General features: G+C 40.9%; 2 protein-coding genes across 2 annotated transcripts in view; both read right to left on the bottom strand.

The window, feature by feature from the left end:
• Positions 1-3051, bottom strand: part of podxl2 (podocalyxin-like 2) — a gene marked incomplete in the record, with an annotated part of 15835 nt that extends 12784 nt beyond the window's left edge. The window contains 1 exon segment of the mRNA XM_024269707.1: positions 2953-3051.
• LOC112144867 overlaps positions 2910-11067 on the bottom strand; it is a 13396-nt gene continuing 5238 nt past the window's right edge. The window contains exons 2-4 of the mRNA XM_024269708.2: positions 5645-5979; positions 5255-5570; positions 2910-3056 (exon numbers count right to left, since the gene is read on the bottom strand). Of these exons, the coding sequence (XP_024125476.1) occupies positions 2935-3056; positions 5255-5570; positions 5645-5979 (773 nt within the window). The 3' untranslated portion in view covers positions 2910-2934. The remainder of the gene's footprint in view (positions 3057-5254; positions 5571-5644; positions 5980-11067) is intronic.

Raw genomic sequence — 11067 nt, 5'->3', positions numbered from 1 at the left:
ATCTGTTAAAACTACAGGCATGAAGCCCAATGAGGCAAATTGAATTTGTGATATTGGGCTATATAAATAAAATTGAATTGAAATTGAAGCTGTAGAGGTAGAGAGAAGCTGTACAGGTAGAGAGAAGCTGTAGAAGTAGAGAGAAGCTGTGGAGGTAGAGAGAAGCTGTAGAGTTAGAGAGAAGCCGTAGAGGTAGAGAGAAGCCGTAGGGGTAGAGAGAAGCCGTAGAGGTAGAGAGAACTCGTAGAGGTAGAGAGAAGCCGTAGAGGTAGAGAGAAGCCGTAGAGGTAGAGAGAAGCCGTAGAGGTAGAGAGAAGCTCTAGAGGTAGAGAGAAGCTGTAGAGGTAGAGAGAAGCTGTAGAGGTAGAGAGAAGCTGTAGAGGTAGAGAGAAGCTGTAGAGGTAGAGAGAAGCTGTGGAGGTAGAGAGAAGCTGTGGAGGTAGAGAGAAGCCGTAGAGGTAGAGAGAAGCCGTAGGGGTAGAGAGAACCCGTAGCGGTAGAGAGAAGCTGTAGAGGTAGAGAGAAGCTGTAGGGGTGGAGAGAAGCTGTAGAGGCAGAGAGAAGCTGTAGAGGTAGAGAGAAGCCGTAGGGGTAGAGAGAAGCCGTAGAGGTAGAGAGAACCTGTAGAGGTAGAGAGAAGCTGTAGAGGTAGAGAGAAGCTGTAGAGGGAGAGAGAAGCTGTAGGGGTAGAGAGAAGCTGTGGAGGTAGAGAGAAGCTGTAGAGGTAGAGAGAAGCCGTGGAGGTAGAGAGAAGCTGTAGAGGTAGAGAGAAGCCGTAGGGGTAGAGAGAAGCTGTAGAGGTAGAGAGAAGCTGTAGAGGTAGAGAGAAGCCGTAGGGGTAGAGAGAAGCTGTAGGGGTAGAGAGAAGCTGTAGAGGTAGAGAGAAGCCGTAGGGGTAGAGAGAAGCTGTAGGGGTGGAGCAGGGGTCCCCAAACTGCTTCCTTTGAGGGCCACATTACAGTTTTCCTCTCTGATGGGGTTGGTTTGTAGGCTAACAGGAAAAGTGTAACAATAACAGGGTGTGTCTAAACGTAAACATTTATGTCTTTAGATAAAGCCACGCATAACTAAATATTAATAACCCTTTCTGGGATCTTTACAAAAATTCAGTAAATGAATAATTCACTGGCCGTTCATGTTTCTAAAGCTCTTCATGTTCATGCAGCAGTTTACTAAACTGAACTTTTAGCTCTTCACGGCCGCTCTAGAGTTCAAAGGTCTGCTAATCAGATTCGCGTCATGTCTCCGGGTAAGGACAGAAACGCTGGAGTGACCGTTTATGGAGAGAATATAGACTCACTCCGATTTGTGCGAGTGTATTCTTGATTTGTGTGTGTGTAATTTAGGATTTGTGCATAACTGTGGATTTGTACATGCGTACTCTAGATTTGTAACTCATAATGTTTTGTGCATAACTAAAAAAATTATAAAATAAAATAAAAATACAATTTACTCATGCACAAATTAAAATTGTAACAGCTTGAAACTAATCACACACATAAATCTTTAAAAAATACACAAATCACCTCTTACGCACGCACGAAGCCTAAGTAACACACAGATTCCATCGTGAAACTATTTTCATGTCTCACTGATTCATCCTGAGTGATGCGTTCAAGGACTGCTGGAATGCTGGGTCATTAGAGTTTTAAACTTAGACTTTGAATAATATCTGGTGAAACTTGAAATTTTCCCACTTTCTGAAACAGATATGCCTGATAATTAATATAAAAAAAGTCTAAATAAACGTTTTTAGAGACACATCACTTTAAAAATAAGAATATTTTCCAGAAAAGAGCGCTTTCGATCTGCAGAAGCTCCTCTCACAACGCCTCCGGGGGCTCTGTCCCGAGCGGGGATAGTTACCGGTACTGGACTCTTCTAAACTCCCGCGGATCGTAGCCGGCCGGTACTGCATGTAATCGCCGCGTTTGCTGACCAGAACCCTGTGAATCTACCTTACAATGGGCAGCTTTGAGCCGGCGGCTGCACGGGCGAGTGGAGCGGGGCGCGGGCTGAGGGTTCTCTGGTCCGGTCTCCCCTCGAGGCCCCGCTCCCCGCTGAGCCTCGAGGGGAGACCGGCGGCAGAGCGCGGCGCCGCAAGGCTCTTCTAAACGTCCACAGGGCAGAGAGCCTTGATCAGACCACCGGCCCTACGATCTGCAGGAGTTTAGAAGGACACCGTCTGCTATCACCATGACAGGTGATCAGCTCTCGTCACGCCCCCTGTCTGCACTGTCGGGGGCGGGGCTGTAGAGAAAGCTATCAGTTCTGGGAGATATTTTTAGATATTTTTATTTTAAAAGGGATAAGTGTTTTAAAAACGATTATTTAGACTTTTTTTTTTTATTAATTTTCAGGCATATCTGTTCCAGAAAGTTGGAAAAGATATGATTCCATATTTTATTCACAATCCAAGATTAAAACAGCTGATAAGAAAACTCTAATGACCCAGCATTCTAGCAGTACTTGAACGCATCACTCACGGATTAATCAGGGAGATGTGAAAAGAGTTTCACAATGGAATTCAACTGTAGCTGAGGTTCCGTGCGTCCGTAAGAGGTGATTCGTATGTATTTGTTAAAGATTTTTGTGTGTAATTAATTTCAAGCTGTTGTCATTTTAATTTGTGCATGAGTAAATTGTATTTTTTTAAGTTTTGTAATTTTTACTTATGCACAAAACATATTACGAGTTACAAATCAAGAATTATGCACCCACAAATTGGAGTGATTCTATTTTCTCTCCATAACCGTGCTTTTTCCATCGTCATCAGTCATAGAATCATATTCTTGCAGAATTGTGCAGATATTAGAGCTTAACAGTTTAAAAGTCAACTATAAACTGAGTTCTTTAGAATGGCTTTTAATACTCAATAGTCATTGGTATTTCACTTTATTCTGTTTGTTTTATTGCATTCTTATTTATCTTTTATTAATCCTCTATCCGTACCTTCAGAAGAGGTGATGCTTGGAGCTCCTGCAGCCCAGAATCCTGATCTGCAGCTGGAAAGGAGTTTCCAGGTTCTTTGGACGGATGTAAAGCCGTAGCAAAATCTGAGTGAGACAGAGACAGGTGTGAGAGACAGGTGTTAGAGAGAGGTGTGAGAGACAGGTGTGAGAGACAGGTGTTAGAGAGAGGTGTGAGAAACAGGTGTGAGAGACAGGTGTTAGAGAGAGGTGTGAGAGACAGGTGTGAGAGAGAGGTGTTAGAGACAGGTGTGAGAGACAGGTGTTAGAGAGAGGTGTGAGAGACAGGTGTTAGAGAGAGGTGTGAGAAACAGGTGTGAGAGACAGGTGTTAGAGAGAGGTGTGAGAGACAGGTGTGAGAGAGAGGTGTTAGAGACAGGTGTGAGAGAGAGGTGTGAGAGAGAGGTGTGAGAGACAGGTGTGAGAGAGAGGTGTTAGAGACAGGTGTGAGAGAGAGGTGTGAGAGAGAGGTGTGAGAGAAAGGTGTGAGAGACAGGTGTGAGAGACAGGTGTGAGAGAAAGGTGTGAGAGACAGGTGTTAGAGAGAGGTGTGAGAGAAAGGTGTGAGAGAGAGGTATGAGAGATAGGTGTGAGAGACAGGTGTTAGAGAGAGGTGTGAGAGACAGGTGTGAGAGAGAGGTGTGAGAGAGAGGTGTGAGAGACAGGTGTGAGAGAGAGGTGTGAGAGAGAGGTGTGAGAGAAAGGTGTGAGAGACAGGTGTGAGAGACAGGTGTGAGAGAAAGGTGTGAGAGACAGGTGTTAGAGAGAGGTGTGAGAGAAAGGTGTGAGAGAGAGGTATGAGAGATAGGTGTGAGAGACAGGTGTTAGAGAGAGGTGTGAGAGACAGGTGTGAGAGACAGGTGTTAGAAAGAGGTGTGAGAGAAAGGTGTGAGAGACAGGTGTTAGAGACAGGTGTGAGAGACAGGTGTGAGAGACAGGTGTTAGAAAGAGGTGTGAGAGACAGGTGTTAGAAAGAGGTGTGAGAGACAGGTGTGAGAGACAGGTGTTAGAGACAGGTGACCAAACATGTTTCCTTGTACGTTAGCCTGATACTTGATGTAAGTCAGTCATAAAATGTAAACCTTGTTTTCTGAAATGTTTAAGTTGCAGACATTCATAATCGATTTTGGAAGCCAAACTTGTTACCCAGCACAGACAGAGCATGAAGGCTCTGGAGCAACAATCTTTTTTTAGAACATGAACATTCATTCATCCATCTTCTTGGACGTTTTTTCACTTTCAGGGTCGCGGGGTGCCGGAGCCTAACCCGGCTACTGATGAGAGAAGGCGGGGTTTACCCAGGACAGGTCGCCAGTCTGTCTCAGGGCCTCAACCACACACACAGTCACTCTCACATTCACACCTAGGGGCAATTTAGAGTCCCCAATCAACCTATGAAGCATGTTTTTGGACGGTGGGAGGAAGCCGGAGTCCCCGGTGAAAACCCACGCATGCACGGGGAGAACATGCAAACTCCACACAGAGCCCAACATGAACATTTGATTAAAACTAATTGTTTAGTAACAATATTGTTTGAGTTTTCAAGTCATATGAATTACAGAAAAAGCTCAATCTCTTCAACTACAACTCTATGATGTCATTTATCTAGAGAATCTGATGTTTTTGTCAAATCAACATTAGCAGAGGCAGAGTTTTTCCTTACCGGGAGGGAGGGTCTAAGGGCAGGGATAACCAGTTTTATTTAGTCTTAATTTTTAACTGTTGTTCATATTTTGAGGCCCAATGAGACAAATTCCTTTGTGATTTTGGGCTATATAAATAAAATTGAATTGAATTGAATTGAAGTATTGGGTTTACAGCCAAAAACACTACATGAGTTTTAGCAGAATGCTTCATGGAGGATCTTCTCTTTCCTTCCAGCTTTTCTTGTGCTTTTGCATTGCTTCAACGTTTGGCTTCTGTGATGCTCTAGAACAAGATTTGTGCATGGTTTGGAACTTTAATATTTGGTTTATGTAGTTTTTTTTTCAAAGTAACTGTTTTTTTGGCATTTGGCCAACAGCTTCAGTCAATCTTTACAATTCCAGAATCTTATCGACGAGCTGAACAAAAACACAGTCTATACTTTTTTATTCATTTCCAAATTAAGGGAAAACAAAATACTAGAGAACAGCATGTTGCAGGAAGAGCAAAAACTCTGACTGAGAATAGCTGAAGCTTTTTGACAGTTTAACGTGATACATTTTATCACTAAAATAGTGAAGTATTGCAAAAAAAGACAGGATTTCAGACCTGAACATCCTGAAGATGCTTGTTCCACTCACCAATCCTCATATGTGGATCTGTGGTAGAGTGTGCGACATCTGGAATGTCCTCATTGGTCCTGTCTACCGTCTGGTTCTCCTGGTTTAAGACTTCTTCCTCTTTTCTCTCTCTGTCCTTTTCCCACTCAAGTTCTCCTCTTCTTTCCTGATCCTCTCCTCCTTCTTCTCCTCTATCTTCTGTGTCCATCCCATTGAAGCCAGACGCCTCATTAGAAACATCAACAGTTCTTAGACGACCAGGAAGCTCCACCTCCCCAGACTCTGGGTGTCCCAGAACGTCATCAGTTTGTCTGGGGACGGCCAGATGAACCATACGCTGCAAATGAAAGGATGCAGATGATTACACACTGAATGAGAAGCTTTGCTCCTTTCAGTCAAAGCAGTCCTCACCTCCATGTCCTCTTCCTTATCCAGGCTTCCGTCCACTCCGGTCCTGACTACATCCAGGGGAGCTGAGGGAGCCGTGTTCAGCTGGGAGGAGCTGGCCAGCTCCATAGGAGGTGACGGTGCGGCTTGGTAGATTTCCGGCCAGCCCATGTCATGGACCAGATGAGGCTGAGCACGCACAAGCTCGGCGACGGCATGCCGTTTGGATCGGACCGACTCCTGGATGAAATGAGGCTCTTTTGGACTCTCTCTCCTGAACAAGAGTGTGGACAGGAGACTGGGGGGGCCGACGGGCTGGCTCAGGTCCAGGCTTAGGGCCCCCCAGCAGCACAAAAGAACTACGAGGAGGAAAAAAAACTCTTTTAGATTATGAAGTCTACATCTGGTATGAGGAGAGGGGGGCCACAGACAATCCAATCAATCACTGAAGTGATTATGATACTACGATCCGAATATCAATCAGTCTGAGGACAGTCGTTAACCGAAAATGGAATTGACCAAATCCATCCATCCATCCATCATCCTTCCACCCATCATCCATCCATCATCCATCCATCCATCCACCCATCCATCCATCATCCTTCCACCCATCATCCATCCATCAATCCATCCATTATCCACCCATCCATCCATCATCCTTCCACCCATCCATCATCCATCCATCATCCATCCATCCATCCATCATCTATGGATCTATACAAGCGGCATTGATCATAAAGCTACTGCAAAATAGTAGCAATTCTGCAACAAGGAGAGTGGAACATGGCATCGAAGAATAATCTAGAAGCCGACTTGACGGAGCTTAAATTTGCAGTAGCCGACATCCAGGCTAAGCTAACTCCATTGCTTCTTATGGATGCTAAGATATCAACACTGATGGAGCTTGATGCTAAGCTCTGCCGCTGCTACTTGTGGAAGATTTCCGACAGGAAAAGGCACGGAACGAACAACAAGATAATTGGCAAGATCTCCTGGAGAGAACAACGTGGATCAACAAGTAAGAATGAACAACATCATTCTCATTCTCATATTTGATATTAGGTCTTGAATCGGATGTAGAGAAAATGGCACGGTCGAGCCGGGGTGGGATTATATAAGTTCGCTTCCTCCCACTCCCTTTCAAGTGATCAACTCGTGATTATTGAAAGAATTTAATTCAGCCTTTCTCTTCTTGGTATAAAGACAGCTGTTTGGACTTGAATGTACCAAAAACCAAAGAACCGGTCATGCTAACTCCCCTGCTGCAGAAACCACAGATTCCTGTTTCCTCTCTGAGTATCTCTGCTCTTCACTCTCCACAGGAACGTTGTGCTGCAAGCAGAACAGTCAGAACAAACTCTGCTCTGAGTTCCTGCCTGCGCTCTCTGCTGCCGCCGCCTCGTTACTGTATCGTTTCTGTATCGCTCCAAGGCTCTCAAGTCACCGCACCTGTGATCAATGTCTAGAACGGAATCCCAGAGACCTCACTGGACATTATTATTTGGATTGTGAAATCAAATGTGTTTCTGATTGAGCCCTAGAATCCGGAGTTTGTACCACATTCCAACGAGAATAAAGAATGAATAAATTGTGTTTCTTGTAGGGGTGGACGATGTGACAATGTAAAACCGTCTTATGATCTCCAAAGTTGACAATGTGTCATTTATGAGAGATTGTTTTATCACGATCTTCTACGAAAAGCTGCAAGAGCGAGAAGGCAAAAGCTTGTTGACTGGAACACGTGCACGGATCACCTCCTACGGCCGCGCACCTCGCGCTAGCATGATTTAAATCAACTGTCCGTTCATATCGAATGGAGTTTGTGTCAAATTCATACAAATCGTCTTTGTTTTAATTAGCCCTTAAGTAACTGCTTCACGTTATCTTAAAGTCTGTTCACCTGAAGCTCCCGCCGCGTGTGGGAGGAGCTTCAGTCAAAAGTTTTTCTCAACTTCATAATGAAGGAAGTGGATCAATAAATATCGGGTTTCTTTAATGTTAAGACCTGAATAAAAGCATCAGTACATGTTTACATTTCTGGATTCAAAGAATCTCCTAATCAGGAGCAGCAGCTGTTCCGCACAGGAGAAAGCGGCGCCATAACGGTCTCGCCGTCAGGGGACGATTGTATGGTAAGCCAAAGGCTTGGAAAAGCGAGTACAGGAGTGTCATGTTTTACAGATAATCATTATTTTAAATATTTTAATGTTCCCATAGTTAGTTTCAATAAAACAATTGATACCAAAAAGATAATTTGAACTGTTTTATTCATGATTTAATTTTTAAATCATGAATATTCAGAGACAATGTCTGGCTGCATAGACGATGTCATGGAATATATCTCAATAGAGATTAACATGTTGAAACAGAGTAACGTCATCGTCAGCTCCGTGTATCGAGCCCCGGCATCAAACATAGAAACATTCACAAACACTATTGAAAACATGTTCGCCAATATTTCGAGAAAGGTCATATTTCTATGAGGGGATTTTAATATAGATCTGTTAAACCCAAACAAACACGCCGCGACAAATGATTTTACTCATAAAATGTACAGTCTAAGCTTATATCCATTGCTCAATAAACCAAGTAGAATAACAACAAATAGGGCAACCTTGATTGATGACATATTCACAAACTGCCTAGATAACAGAATAAGTGGATTACTGATGACTGACATCAGTGACTACCTTTCGGTATTTGAGAACTATGAATGCGTTTGTAGAGAAATAAAAGAAAAAAAGCAGGTGGTTTACAAAAGAAAACTAACAGAGGAGTCAATAAATGCATTTAAATCAGAACTACAAGCACAAACTTGGAAAACCCTGTATGAATGTCATGATGTCAATGCAGCTTACGACAAATGTATGCAGGATTTTACCTCACTACATGACAAAAACTCCCCGATTACTAAATCCTGTAGTAAGAAACAATATAACAAAAATCAGTGGATGACAAATGGATTAATTAATGCATGCAAAATTTATACAAGCAATTTTTAAAAGACAGAACTGTTGAAGCGGAACAGCGATATAAAAAATATAAAAACAAACTAACCAGTATAAAGAGAACATGCAAAAAAGACTATTATACAAAAATTTTAGAAAAAAATAAATCAAATACTAAAAGAATCTGGGAAGTATTGAACAGTGTTATTAGAAAACACAAAGAGAATACAAATAATCCAGACTCTTTAGTCGGTAGAAACCAAATATGCAACAATATTCAGGACATGACAAAGGAATTTAACTAATAATTTGTAAAACAGGACCAAAGTTAGCCGAGGAAATAAAACATACAAACGAATCTGAAAAGGAACCCACATAAAGAGAAATCCAAACTCAATATATTTGAGACCTGTAGAAGCAAAAGAAATTCTAGAAATCGTCAAAAACAAAACATCCACAGACTGTAATGGAATTAATATGACAGTGGTAAAAAAAGTAATTGACGCCATTGTTGACCTGCTAACCTACATCTGCAATTTATCCTTTCAAACAGGCACATTTCCAGGGAAAATGAAAATAGCTAAAGTAACTCCATTATACAAATCAGGGACAAACATCAACTCACGACTTACAGACCAGTGTCCTGACTCTGCCAATTTTCAAAAATACTGGAAAAAGTATTCGTCACAAGGATGGAAAATGTTGAAAAACATAAACTAATGTCCGATGATCATTACGGTTTCAGAAAAAACAGATCAACTTCCATGGCAAGAACGCAATTAACAGAAGAAATTATAAATGGCACAGACAACAAGGAGTTCAAAGTTGGAGTGTTCATCGATTTAAAAAAGGTTTTTGATACCATCGATCACAACATTTTAGTAAAAAAGTTGGAGAGACGTGGAATACGAGGACTAGCATTAAATTGGTTAAACAGTTACATTAAAAACAGGCAGCAGTTCGTACAACTGGATCATTTTAAATCATCCCTGCTAAGTTTAAACTGCGGAGTTCCTCAAGGATCGATATTTGGTCCAAAGCATTTTATATTATAGATAAATGACATTCATATTGTATCAAGCAAATTTAAATATATCTTATACGCTGATGACACAAGTATAGTGTGCACAGGAAAAAATCTCAAAGAAGTTATAAAAACTGTAAACACAGAATTAAGGAAACTAAAACAATGGTTTGATATAAATAAACTGTCACTCAATGTCAACAAAACAAAATACATGATTTTTGGAAATTGTCATATTCCTGCAGATTTAGAAATCGAAGTTGTTATAGACAATCACGTGATAGAAAGCGTAACTGAAATCGAGTTCCTCGGAGTCATCATGGACCACAAAATGAGCTGGAAGCCACAAATAAAGCGAGTCAGGACCAAAATGGCCAAAGGCATTGCAGTGTTGGGAAAAACGCGTCATACACTCACTTATAAAGCACGCTTACAAATATACTCATGAATAATGTTACCATATATACAGTACAGTGTTGGAGTTTGGGGAAATACTTACAAAACAAATTTACAATATCTGTACATATTAGAAAACAAAGCTATTGGAACAGTTCACGGTGTGGATTATAGGACACATACAAACTCACTGTGTTTAAAGTCTGGATATTAAAACTATGGGAAATAGTGAAACTTAAAACTGCCCTCATTATGTTTAAAGCCAGAAACAACTTACTTCCATTAAACATACAACAGATGTTCAAGGACAGATGGAGGTTATGATTTAAGACAACAGCAGAATTTCAAAAAACAATGTACTCGTGCAACAAAAAATAAAATGTTTCCATCATTTTGTGGTGTGGATTTATGGAATGGGTTGAACGAAGGTTTAAAACAAATCAAAAGTTTACATCTATTTAAAAAAACATACAAACTGTCACTGCTGAATCTTTACAAGGACTGACATGATCATTATAAACACAAATGCCATTGTACATATGTTTTAATCAAAAGAAATTTGAAGTGTTTTGAGAAAATAGAAACTGTAAATAGACAAGGTAACAAAAAAAGTTGTAGAAAGGGGTGGAACCACACAAGAATTTTCTTCTACCCACTCCTTTTCAAGCACATTGTTTGCTTTACTTACATATTTGTATTTTTCAATTCTTATATTTGTATTTTTAGATTCTTATGCTTATTTTGTATTTTTGTACTTTAAAATTCTTATTTTATTTTCATTTTGTGTTTGAAACAAAGAACAATAAAAAAAAAAATTGGACATTAGGGGGGTGGGACGAAACATTTGTATTTTAAGGGAACTCCAGATAGATTTGGTATTTTCAGCATTATGTTTTGTATTGTGTTTATTTTATTGTGTATTGGTGTTGGATTGAGTTCACTCATGAATGTTTCTGTTCTGTGTTCCATCAACAACAGAAGTTCCTACAGGAAAAATCGAGTCACTTTGATTTGATTTCATTAAAAGTCGGTAAAACATCAATTCCTTGATTTACAGATTCTTGTCTTGTTTCTATTCA

This window comes from Oryzias melastigma, linkage group LG5 (genome assembly GCF_002922805.2).
Source record: "Oryzias melastigma strain HK-1 linkage group LG5, ASM292280v2, whole genome shotgun sequence".
Taxonomy (NCBI): Eukaryota; Metazoa; Chordata; class Actinopteri; order Beloniformes; family Adrianichthyidae; genus Oryzias; species Oryzias melastigma.
The sequence above is the reverse complement of the archived record's forward strand: the minus strand, read 5'-3'. Positions and strand labels throughout refer to the sequence as shown.